Raw genomic sequence first — 12,889 nt, forward strand, 5'->3', positions numbered from 1 at the left:
CCCCCTACTGTGGGCAGGGACACCTTCCACGGGAGAGGTTTGCTCCAAGCCTGATCCAGCCTAGTCTTGAATACTGCCAGGGATGGGACATCCGCAACTTCCCTGGGGAACCACCAGCGTATCCCCTCCACCAAGCAGCCTCACGTTGGTGTCCACCTGCGACCCAGCAGGTTCTGCTGCCCCCTCTGTGGGCACCAGAGGGAGCCCACATCTGAAACTGCTATTCCAAGTACCAAGTATTCCTTTTTGTGGGATTGCTTACACTCATTAACACTAAAATCAATGTCGTTCACAGCATTTCAAGTGGGCCCCGATGACAAAAAGAATCAACTCATTTTAGATAGCTTTTAACTTACATTTTGATTTTTAAAAGCACAACCAAAACCTTTGCAAACCACAGCCTATATGTATGCTAACCTCTACCCAAGCACAATGTAAATCAGAAGAACCATGCAGTTTGTCTCTTGTGATCACCTATGGCTGTACTGACATTAGAACATGCCTCTCCTTGGTGATCTAGCTGGCACAGAAGCTGAGAAGAAAAAAAACAGTTTTGTGAACACTGAACCTCTCTTCCCCCATTGCTATCCCTACAGCATGGATAACCTAAAAATCTAGAACAAAAACATGTTCATAGTCCTTTACCATTCTCACTCAGCGGATGTTCAAGCACCTACACCACCATCACCATTATCAAATACTTTCCTGCACTGTTATCACTTGTAGCACTTTCTATGTCCAACAGCAAGTATCAATGGATAAAACATACACATAGTTCCATCAATGCCCTCAGAAAGAAATTAATTAACTCAGTGTTGTAAGTTATTGCGTAAAACACTTCTGTATTTCATGAAGAAGCCACCTCTTACTGTCAAGGTATCTCTTTAGCACTGTTGTAAAATACCAGAAGAGCTGAGAAAAATGGAAGATCAAGAGCCCTCGCACTCATTTCTATATTACTTTTACAAACAAAAAAAAGGTCATGATCACCACATGATGTTAAGTAAAGGTACCACTCCTTCCAACACTTAATATTAATTCCAGATTAAGACATTTAAAGAGCATAGTATGGACATACTCTTTGCATTGGCATTCTTCTAGCACAAGAAAAATAAAGCATCTAGGAAACTTTGTGACTTACTTCTGAAGACCTGCTCTTTTGCCATACTCCAGTGCTATTAAAAACGACGACTGCTTTTCAAATACAGGAGTATTGTACAGTAACTTTCTGATCAAGAAAATCACAAGGCTATCTCAGAGCAGTGCAAAGGTGCTTCCCTTACCTAGGGAGGCGTAGGACCCCGGGGGCAGGCCGGCTGCTGACAGGCGCCCAGCTCCAGCTGTCTGTCCAGCAGCATGGCGGGCCTTCGCACCTGCGGCAGCGTTCACATCGATGTCACTGCGAGACCTCTGCAGGGTGCCCGGGCTTGGAACGCCCTTGCTGCTGCCTGAAACTACCAGAAGAGGAAAAAAAAAATTTAAAAAGAAATTAGTTGGTACTGAATAAAATTAATTATATTTAAAAGGTTAACATCTACTACCACCGCAGCATGCTTGCAGAAAGCACAGAAAACTATGTAAAAAAGCTTAAGTCAAGTTATTATTAAACCAAGTATTACTGAGATTAAAAAGCAAACTAGACCTGGTATTGCAATGAACTGCTTAAAAAGGACAGTTTGTTTTACAGTAGTATTTATCTTCATTCAGCATGAAATTTTAGCATTATTTAATGCAAACCCCGTGTTCTCACCCTAGTAAAAATGACATGATTCTGAACCTTTGTGTGATTTATTACCTTATTCAATGCTTCACAAATATAAGAAAATTCACATAATTCCTTGAGAAACTGAAGGAAGAAAATGCTCCCACACTTCAGCTAAGGTAAAGCCACAGACAGGTAAGCTGAATGCATATTCTGAAGTGCTTTAGGGTCTAATCTTCAGTATTTTCATATTCACCTCCTATTGTTTACTGCATTTTAGCTATTCACTTCAGTTAATCTTAAGCATTGTTTTAGGTGTTCTAAACTCGACACCCCTTATCAGTTTCAGTATCCAGAAAACAAGCACTCTCAATTACAGTCCATTTGTAAAAAGCAGCTCAATGATTTATTTTCCAAGAGTTACTAAAACATTGTGGGAAAAGACACTAAACTTATTAAATTCTGAAAACTAAACACATAATTAAACTCTTTGAATTACAAATATGTGGTTTGGTTGTTGTTTCTTTATTTATTTAGAAAGACTAACAGCTACATGGGAACAGATGAAAGAGACAGTGAGTCTTTAATTTCCAATTGCCATAAGCCTAATCATGAACAGACCGAAGAATAATGTTTTGTTTCTTTGAAAGTGACTGTTCCATGACAAAACTCCAGCACAGATGATCAATTAATACCGAACTATTACTGAATTATGTCTTATACTTGAAACAACTGAAACTACATAAAACGTGAAGTGAGTGTGAGGCAATCTTAGCTCCAGGTAGTTTGTAGTGACACATACCATTATTTATCCTGGAAATAGGGTAGGTGCTGAGATAGTAAAATTTCAAGCTGCATTTAGAACTTTTAATTCAAAGACCATGAAGAACAGTAACTGTGCACTGAACCACCTTACCTCTGCCTGCAAGACTTGCTGGACTGGCTGCAGACCATTTAGAAGATAGAGGCCGACTGGAAAGAAGTCAATAAATCCAGTAAGTCTCATGTATCAGATGAAAATGTCAACGATAAAAGAAAAAGAATAATCTTCTGTTCTTCTCTCCTTTTCAACCTTCTCAGCATATTTTAGAGAAATACTTTAAGTAGAGAATGGTAAGAAAACCAGAATTATCTTATCCTTTATATTTTATAAAACTACATCTATATCACAAAGCACTAATCCTTCAGTTACCGACAGGTACACTTCAAGTTCAGGCATTCCAGACTTGGTCACAGAAACATTTAAGGTGGTCAGATCAAGGTTTTAACCACAGGGCCGATCTTATAAATCAGCCATCAAACAAGAACAGTGGGAGCTACCCCAAACGCTTTATTTATGAAAGACATAATGTGAAGTGGTGTCTGCAGTAACAAGAAAAACAGGTGCCCAACTCATAAGCCTCTTCCAGTCCCAGATGTTTCAAGAATTAAGTTACAAATTCAAAAAGGAAGTGTTGATGCTTCCAAGCAGCTAGACTCCATTTCCCCAGCTGGAATGTAGAGGCTCCCATAATCTATAAAAGGAGAAAAATCCCATGCCTTTTCCTCTAGGTTTTGTCTTCATTTCCTTTTCACTGCAAAAACAAGTAGTTACTGAAGCACAAGTGTTCCAGTCTACTCAAGTTTAATTGTGAGCCCATCCTTTGGCCTGGTTTGGAAGGGTAAAATGCAGCCAGAAAGACCAGGGAAAAGAAAAAGACTGGTGGAAGAAAACATAATAGCATATTCATTGGTTGAGTATCTGATGGGGAAAGTTTGTATTTGATGAAATAGTTGAGTATTTAATCAACAGTCAAATTACAAGACGAGTCAGTGTCTCAGCTTTAGTACAAATAATTCCTCTAATTTTGAACCTAAAAGCAGAGAGAAAAGAGATGCCTCATACTGTATATTTACCCCAGTTATTAGCTCAAGTGCTCAACAGTAACATAGAGGTCAGCATCATTACCTAAATCCTCACAGAAGAACATGTGTTTGCAGCTTATTTTGAATAAACCTGCTTTTCTGACATGACTAACTAGTGTTTTGAAGGTACTTTGCCTCGAGTAAGGTGAGGAGGCTGAGGGAGAGCTCCTGGGTGCATCCCGACCTCACACCTTGCTTCAAACAGAAGCCTCAGACAACTGCCACAATCCCCTGCAATTGACATTTTATGTAAGCAGTTTCATATAGGTAGGCAGAAGTCACCACATGTCTCTCTCATTCCACCATCTTCTTTAAAACGATTTTGGATTAATGAATTGTATGAGATGTAAGTTCAGAAGGTCAAAAATCACAGAGGATCAGACTTTTAGGAAAATCACAGCCGTATTTCCTAATTTAGCCTATACAGGGGGAGTTCAGCATCTATACTAAATGCCAGAAGTAAAATTTTGGGTAATAGAGTAAAAATAACATCCACCTGAATGCAAAGTTAGTAATAAAACAATTAAAATTTCATTCATTTCCAATATCATCATCTCTTCTATGTGCTTCTTATTTTACTCCTCACTTTCTGTACTGTAGCACTTACACATCTTGCAATATAGGAAGCAACATTTGAAGATTTAAGGATTTTTTAAGATTCTAATTTCCCTGTAATTTAGTTTTTAAGAGTTTATTACCAGTAACTCATTAACAGCACTTTTATTTCCAGATGGGGGATACAGATTAATCTGAACAAGAATATTTCATCTTTGAATAAACACTTGTTTGTGGAAAATAAAGTGCTAGCAATTGCTTGCATCACAGAGAATTACTTTTTAAAAATCTTCTTTATAATTACAAGTATCATGGGAACGATAAGGTAAACCTCTGGTATTTAAGGCATTAGCCAAAAAAAAAAAAAAAAAGAAAGAAGGAGAAAAGAAAAAAAAGCAACTTCCAGTATGCTGGAAGCAGTCTTTGCTTTCAAGTCAAAAGTGAGTAGACAAGCTCTCTGGTTTTGGTAATGAAACATCTGAAATATTAAAAGGTTGAAATACTTCGAGGAAGCGTTCTAGCCTTTAAAGACAAAAATCACTGCATACTACTACTACTACTTCACATTTTTGCAAAAAAGCCAGTAGATTTCTTTTGCTATTGGTACCTAAGCAAACTTTAATTTATTCAGCTCAAGATTGTCTATGCATGTCAATACACCACTGACTGCAGCACAGACCCACCCTGTAGTAACTGGCATAGCTGCAAAATACTGCTAATACATATTCAGTACAGTGAAGACGGGGGAAAAAAACCCCAAACCAATCTGCAGTCTGAATGAATCTCATTGTTGATGTCCCTTTTTCATGCTTGCCAGTGAAAAGAGATGAAAAAGGAATAACACCAGTATAGCTTTCCTAGAATCTATTCAGCGCGTCAGAATGCGGGACATCAGTATGAACTTTGATGATATCTTGGTGTTTAAAGCAGCTGTTAAGGAATGAATATATGAATACAGTGAGCTAAAATCCGGTTAAAGACTGCCCATGTTTTTCACCTTGCTGGGGTGATGCTGTCATATAGCAAACCACCATAGAAGAATTTTTTATTAAAAAAATGGGAAGTTACAAAGTAAAATTGCAGCTTTTCTGAATTCAACAGAAATCTGGATAATTTGCTTTTGAGAAACGGCATTTTTTTCTTGGCTCAGAAACAGTGAAGTGACCCTTACTTGAGGCTCTCCTGTGAGCTAGAGGATGACCTGTCGGACTGAGGGAGAGATGCTATACTGCCAGAATTCTTCAAGTAGGTCTGAAGGCTTCTTTGATAGGGCGGCTCCAAAGAATTGTACAGAGTCTCAGCTTCACTAGGAAAGTGATTTCTAAGGCCCAGATAAGCCCTGCAAAAGAGAATAACCACATGTAAATGCTCTATATTTTCTTTAAAGGGTGGAGTCAGGAAGTAAAGATTACAGAATGAACCATGGATGGGAGTGAAAGGAACTGAGACTATGTAAAGCATACAATGCTTATCAAATCATAAAATAAATCAGCTACATTGACTGAATTAATCTTTTCAAAGTAACTTAAATCCATCCTCTGAGTATCTCACATTCATTTACCAGTTCTGTGAAGAAACAAAAGGAATTATTTTCTGGCCTTCTCAGTAGTCAAAGTGCTGCAATTGTTTAAAGACTTAATTAATGGGGGGAGAATGATTATGCAGCAATATCAACCTTTCTAACTTGTCTTTCAGTAGAATCATCACATGCTGCAGAACTGTATTGACTGACTCAGCTTTGAGGATGTCTTTTGAAAAAGAAACTAGGTAGTAATTCAGGACAGAAACATCAGTTTTCAACCAAACAAGCATCCTCCTCTTCAGCCACGGATAGCAGATCACCTTGGATTAGAGCCTTCTATCACTCATTTAGCACATGCAATTTTTCAGAGCAAAATTAATCAAAACTCACTTTCTTGCCTCCACTCTTGCTTCTGCATCAGCATCGTGAATGCCCTTCTTGATTGTTTCAACCAAGACAGCTGCATGCCTAGAAGAAAGATATTCTTCATGCTATTTTGCTACTCCAAACTCTAAGCAGTAGCTTTGCACTTTAATTAACATTTCACCAAGTAAAAAACAGCTGCAATACTAGTTCTTTCCAAGATACGCAGTAAACAAACACTTAAGCACACCAACGACATAACTGTACCTTCTGTAAAGGTTTAGGTCAGCTTAGTCCTTCAATCTAGAAGGATTTTAATCTACTTTTCTGACATATGTCCACCTATCACACTTATAAAGTTATTTAAAAATACCTTTTTTAAGACATCTGCCTTCCGGAAGTGGAAAAACTATTTCCACTGTTATATTAATAGTAAGAAAAGGGGAAAAATTAAGACCATAAGTTTTCTTTCAGCTCTGAAAGCTTTTGGCATGTGAGTTCTAAACCTGAATACACGCTCAAAGAACAGCAAAGTACCCATCAGAACACAAACTTGTGAAGATAAACAAATTTTAATTCAAGGTAAGTTTTGGGCAGGAGGTTTGTTAATTGGGGTTTTTTTGGGGGGATGGGGGTGGGAGGTGGTGGGTTTTGTGGGGTTTTTTTAGACACTGGCATAAATGAAGTGATTTCTCCATTGCTCCCTTTCTCAGGGGCACCTTGGAGGATAGAAATGTGGCTGTGGAGCTGGATGAATTCTTCAGAGCCTTCTCTGGATGCCCTTTAGTTTCTTTGCTCTTACTCTGTGTTTACACTGACCATCCTGTAGAACTGATGCACGTACTATTTCCCCATCTATCTGGAGAAGCTACAGTGTGTCCTTACTCATTACCACAAAAAAGTCCTCCAGCCTAAGCCCACTTGCCTTCTTTTACAGCAAACACACAAACTTCCTCCTTCCAGGCGAAAAGACAGATGCTTACCTGTGTATGCATTGCTCACACGCAGAATAGGAGAGGCAGAGGGTAAGGAGAGGAGGCAACAGGAAGCCAAGGCTGGAACATGCAGCTCTCCTTCCCCCTGGCACCTGAATGAGCCACATGACCGGCTGTGCTAGAAAGGCTGTCTATGCCAGAAAGGCTGGCCAACACTGAACAACATAATCCAATTAAAGGATTCAATAACAGTATTTCTGTCTTAAATTACATTAGCAGTTTATTTTAGGGGAAAAAGTACACTGGCCCATACCTTTCCAGTGAATGTGTTTGCCACTCTTGTAATAACAGGTCTAAAAATTCAAAGGAGCGCCTAAAAACACAGAACAAGTTATAATTAAATACTCATTTCTCTAATACGCGTGTGGAATAAACACTAACTTTCTTCTTTCCCCCTGAGGGAAATAAATGAAATAAAAGCTCATTTATCAGTCAAATAAGGGCACTGGTCACCTTACTGGAAAGTCAAAATACTCTGTATATTAAGCAAACATGCAGGCTAACTGAACTTAAAACTTCAAAATAGTAGATGTAGTTCAATTAATGATGTGCTGCTCAAGTCATGTTACTACACATACCCTATGTTAACTGTATTAGTCCTAAAATAACAGACATAAATTAATAAAGTTGAAAAAATTGGAGTAAAAAATATTAATTTAAAAAAAAAAAACTTAAGACACAATATAATATTTCTATGGCAGTGTACTTCTGTCCCAAACACTATTCCCATCCTTCCATCTGCCATTACTGTGTGTAGCATAAAGGAAAACATGAGACCATTAGTACAGGGCTCTGCATATAGAAAGCACTGCAAAAGATTTGCTGGCACTGTATTAATGAAGTTATGTAACTGTATTCATTATTAATTTGGGAATCCTGACAATTTAGCAAAGCGCCAGTAGCAGAAGGCATACTTTTAAACTATGTCTGAAGCCAGATGCTGACAAAAAAATCAAACTGACGCAAGTTAGGGAGGTGTAAATAACAATTTTCACACAGGTAGTGAACTTGACTACCTGAAACTACCACTTTTTCTTGTTATGCTGCATCTTTGACCTGCTCTGGAGGGACAAATTTGAGTTTTGTTCCGCACAAATCCTTTGGACACCAGCAAGGCATGGCAAAAACCCCTGAAATGCTTTTCATTATTACAACCCATCTAGTGTTTCGTTGTCTTTCCAGAAGAATGAAAGCAGTATGGAGACAATGCCTTCACTGATGTTCACTGGATTGTGAACTGCAGTACCAAAGCCACCTGCAGTCTAACGTTCCTCAGTAAAGCCACAGCATGTGGACGCACCAAAGCCTTGTGAATTGTTTTGCAGTCAAACCCGAAGCTGTGGCAGGTCAGTACTATCTGGGTTGAGGTAACACTTGCTTTGAATGCAAAGGCAGCTCAGACTCAAAGGAAATAGTTCAGATGCTCACACTGCTTCCTACATACACACAGCGACATCACTTTCAGGACTAGTGGAGGTCCAGAAACAGCATTAACTGCTCTTGTGTGATTCAGTGCAGAAAATGACACTCTGTCAAAAAACAATTAATTTTTTCAGAAGCCAATCCAAGTGTTCAAGCATCGTGTCCTTGGAGAAAGCAACAAGCTGGAGATGTAGCTGAGTTGTTGAACATGACAACACATGGACGCTCTGTGTCCTATCTAAGGTAGCAGCCACCGTCTCAAGGCTGAAATTAATTTTTGTAGTTTTCTGGGTAACAGTTTCGTGTGTTCACAGTTTATGGCCATAAATCTTCTAACACGTTAATTTTCAACATATGGTAAGTTGTTTAAAAAGCAACTGCTTTAATAATTTTCATTTATAATGTACTCACCTTCTAACTGCAACTGACTTTGAGGTACAGTTGCTTGTTATTAAAGGTATGAGTCGTGGCACATGAGTATGCTATCAAAAAAAGGACAAAGCAGTTAATGAGAAAAGCATTCCTGAATTCTGAATTTGTACTGTACTAATTAATTCAAACAGAATTAACAACATAATAAAAACTGCAATAATTTAAAATGCTTACCAAAGCTAAACCATAGAATACTATTAAATAAAAGACTGCTGTTAGCATGTCAATTGACTAAAGCTATTTTATTCCAAAACGTCAAGCAAAAACCACTTCCAGTGCCATCAACAATCACATCATGATATGCAATACTTTGCTATCAAAAGTAATATAAGAAATTCAAATGTAGCTGCCTCCTCAAAGGAGTTGAAAGCTGATGCTATTTTAGTTTTGCCACAGGAAAAAAACCAGTAATAGATATACCCACCTTAAAAATCAGGTTTATAGAGCAGAAAGTGAATCAACAAATATGAAAATATAGGCATTCTTATAGGGATCAGTATGATTAGTGCTACAAGGACCAAACTTCCTTTAATGTAAAATATTTCAATAAAGTAATAAAAGCATTGACATACAATGCTTATGTACACAATCTATATGGAAACACCTAGCATCCTGATGGAAAAAGAAAACAAACTACGCATTAGATCAACTACATTAAATCCAAGTGAATTACAGAATTCTGAATCAAAGCTGCCTTACTTCAGCTTTTCTTAACTAATTGTAGACAAAAAATATTAACAATCTGAATTCCAAGTAAGAGTAATGTGGTTCAACAAATCTATTTTCAGTTAATTTCTTTAGTCCTTTCTTGATTAAATACCTAATGTAATTTCTAAAACAGTCCCCAATACAGTGTGACACAGTAGGCTAATTAAAAAAAAATCCAAGATCTTAAGAAGTACAGTACTGAAGAATTCTTACTCTCTTACGTATCACAGCTGCAGGATATAAACACACAAATCTCAAAAAAAGCAGAGATAATCATCAGCTCACAGAGTCCTGCCAATTTCAGAATTAGGAGGGAATTAATCAAAAATTCTGGAAGAGCCTAACAGTTACATTTGTTCATCTTGATATATTTTTAAACACAATTTTATGGGGTTTGTTTGTGTTTTGCATAGTTTGCAAATTGAAAAGAGGCATATGACTTCCATAAAAGGATAATAGGCAAATCAGGGGCAAAAATAAAATATTTTTACAGATGAAGAAACCTGTACATTCAAAGTCTTTGGAGCCATCGATGTTATCATCTCTAGAAAGTGTTTTGCAAAGCTATCAAAGCCTCAGGCTTGCTTTCATACCGTTTTTAAGACAGCACATTTCATCTGCTACTCCTTTGAGGATGTAATGATACATGCCTCCTCTCAAACCACACTGCAGATCAGCTGACTAACCTGAATCCCACCTCCTTCTGAAAAAGGCTTCTGCCAGCATGCTATCTCTCCGTGATTCCCTCCCTGCCCCCCACCTTCTTTTTTTTTAATTGGTTTCCTGATGTATTAAGAGTCAAAAAAGAGAAATCAGACTATAGTGTAAGAACTTCCTGGAGAAGAAATACGAAATCCAATGAAAGCACAAAGATGAGATGAAGGTCTTCAAGATCACTGGCATAATACAGCTTCCCTCTTTTTACGTAGACTCACTCTACAGCAATTACACAGTAAAGCACCAGGAACTGCACTGGCTGTCACTGGATTCTGGTGGGAGTTTTTGAGTAAAACACTGACTCCAAAAACTGAAGTAGCTTGGGTCCTAAATATTCAAATGATCAAAGACCCCCTGACCAATACTCATTTAGTCCAAAGGACAGAAGTCCAAAGGCGCATAGGGCTGCACTTCTTTTCGATATTTAATTCTGAAACCTGAATTTTCTGCCAAAACACTCCCCAAAAGATAAACTACATTATCTCATTTTCTCATTGATACATTGTCTCATTTATTGGTTGGGTATTTGAACACTGTAGATAGGATTTTCTTGCTTTTATGCTTCCAATCCGCTATGTTAAGTCACAGCTAAGAAGAACAGAAATCTAAACAAAATCAGGGCAACTACAGCTGATGTGTAAGCTTGCCTTCAAATGAACTGAACCAATAAACCCAGTTTAATGTAACTGGTGAACTTTTATTTCATACTGCTTTTCTTGTGCTTGATTTGGCCCCTGTGGACAAGCCAGAGTTACTTTCTTAAACACCTGAGCTTGTCTTATACTACTACAAATGGTATTGTTCTCTTAAAACTTTAATGATCCTGTGTAAGGTGTATTCCCTCCTTCACTCTCAAGTCTATGCCATCTCACAATGCAGTGTAAGAGTCTGGGGGAAAAATGCCAAGGGATTTATCTTAGCCCAAGTGCTGATGCAAAGGTCATGCGCGCAGAGGTCTCAGAGCACATTCTCAGAGGCACAGACAGAGCAAGTAGAGATTCCAAAACACACTGAGGATGGCAAAAAGAGGCCTAAGTGATGAAACCACTTAGGTTTTCCAACAACTTACAAAATTAAAACCACAATGATCATAGTAAATAGCAGTAAGTGCTTGGCATTAAGAACACCACAACTTTTAATGTAGAAACTCCCGTTTTATGTGAAACACAAAAATACCAGTACCAAGTCCCAAAACTCTAAATATCTTGCCTGAGACACCAGTCAGTAGAAGATGCTCAAAGAACATTCAATAGAAAACAGCTAGGATAGAGCACTCCTCTGTTCCAGATGCTATAGCCTTAAGCACTCAGCTTAGAACGCCCTTAAATCCAGGAATTCAAGTCTCTATTGGATTTTTCTTTTGTGAACTTGTGATTTCTGAACTGATCCATGTATATGTAGCCTCTTCAACATTTTACCATTAACTCCATGGTTCCAAATTTTTTGGGGAGCAAGTGTATACACAGAAAGAAATACCCTTGCTTTGTTGTTTGCACTTCTAAAAATCTCAGTAGTTTCTTAGCTACTAGCTTAACTTTGTCTTTTCCAAGAAGGCAGTTAAAAGCAGTTACCCTTTGAAACACATTTGATCATTTTCAATTAACACATTACCAAAAAAAACCCCAAAACATGAAAACAGACCTGCTTTTCATACCTATTCTTCCATCTTTACTATGACAAAGCTGCCAATTGGTTTCAATGACATATAGTATTTGTCCACCCACGAGAAACATTACTCCTCTGCTGAAGAATAATTTAAAAACCTCTAGTTCAGAATAGTTACTATCTCTGCCAAGAGCTACAACCTGAAATTCCAAGCAGTACAGTGAGAGAGGAACACCTACCCGAATAATGAACCTGATGGCCGCACACCCCGAGGTCGCCATCACTTTGGCGCTGTTGGGAACCAGGTTAAAAAGAGTAGGCACAATTGCTTCAGCGCCATGGTCAAACTTGTTTCCCAGAACAGTTGAAAGGTGGCTATTCAGGGAAAAGAAATACAACTTGTTAACATAAATTCATTTCTTAAAATAATGAAGTTCACTGTGGATTTTAAAGATCCATCATTCCAAACAACAGAACTTCTAAATTTCATGATTTCCAGGCACACTAAGAAGCCAAACATGAATAACTTTATTTCATAATGAAAAACGAATACTACAACTGGAAAGCCTAAATTCTCATGTACACATAAAATATCATTGTATTTCTGCTTCTGAACACTTTGGGACGCATAAATCTAAATTTTTTCATGAATTATTGAGGATTTTTTTCCTATTGAATGCAGGCAAAACTACTAAACTCACCACTATTAGCCAACCATGAATTTTGGTTTCCTTGTCTGGTCAAGGTTGTTTTCAGTTTTAACAAATATAAAAACACATACAACACACAGTAATTTAACCATCCACTGGTGACACCAAATGCTTCTTTTGTGCAGACAGACTATATAAAAAGAATTCATAGCCAGCAGCAAATGACACATCAAATATATCAAAGTTTTAGGGATCAAGGAAAATTCCAGGTTGTTAGGCCTGGATGAGAACATTTGCAGAGTACCTTTACACT

General features: G+C 37.8%; 1 protein-coding gene across 44 annotated transcripts in view; it reads right to left on the bottom strand.

Annotated features, from left to right (window-relative positions):
• The window catches only part of CLASP2 (cytoplasmic linker associated protein 2), a 146,275-nt gene that overhangs the window by 52,581 nt on the left and 80,805 nt on the right, over positions 1-12,889 (bottom strand). For all 44 annotated transcript variants that reach the window (XM_042043790.1, XM_042043796.1, XM_042043793.1 and 41 more), the window contains 7 exons: positions 12,166-12,301; positions 8,876-8,946; positions 7,296-7,355; positions 6,075-6,152; positions 5,334-5,501; positions 2,619-2,674; positions 1,284-1,454 (listed from right to left, as the gene is read on the bottom strand). In XM_042043790.1, coding sequence (XP_041899724.1) covers positions 1,284-1,454; positions 2,619-2,674; positions 5,334-5,501; positions 6,075-6,152; positions 7,296-7,355; positions 8,876-8,946; positions 12,166-12,301 — 740 coding nt within the window. The remainder of the gene's footprint in view (positions 1-1,283; positions 1,455-2,618; positions 2,675-5,333; positions 5,502-6,074; positions 6,153-7,295; positions 7,356-8,875; positions 8,947-12,165; positions 12,302-12,889) is intronic.

The sequence above is a fragment of the Corvus kubaryi genome, unplaced genomic scaffold (assembly GCF_017639235.1).
Source record: "Corvus kubaryi isolate FWS band 111438036 unplaced genomic scaffold, C.kubaryi_AGA036_p1.0 37398, whole genome shotgun sequence".
In the NCBI taxonomy this organism is placed as follows: domain Eukaryota; kingdom Metazoa; phylum Chordata; class Aves; order Passeriformes; family Corvidae; genus Corvus; species Corvus kubaryi.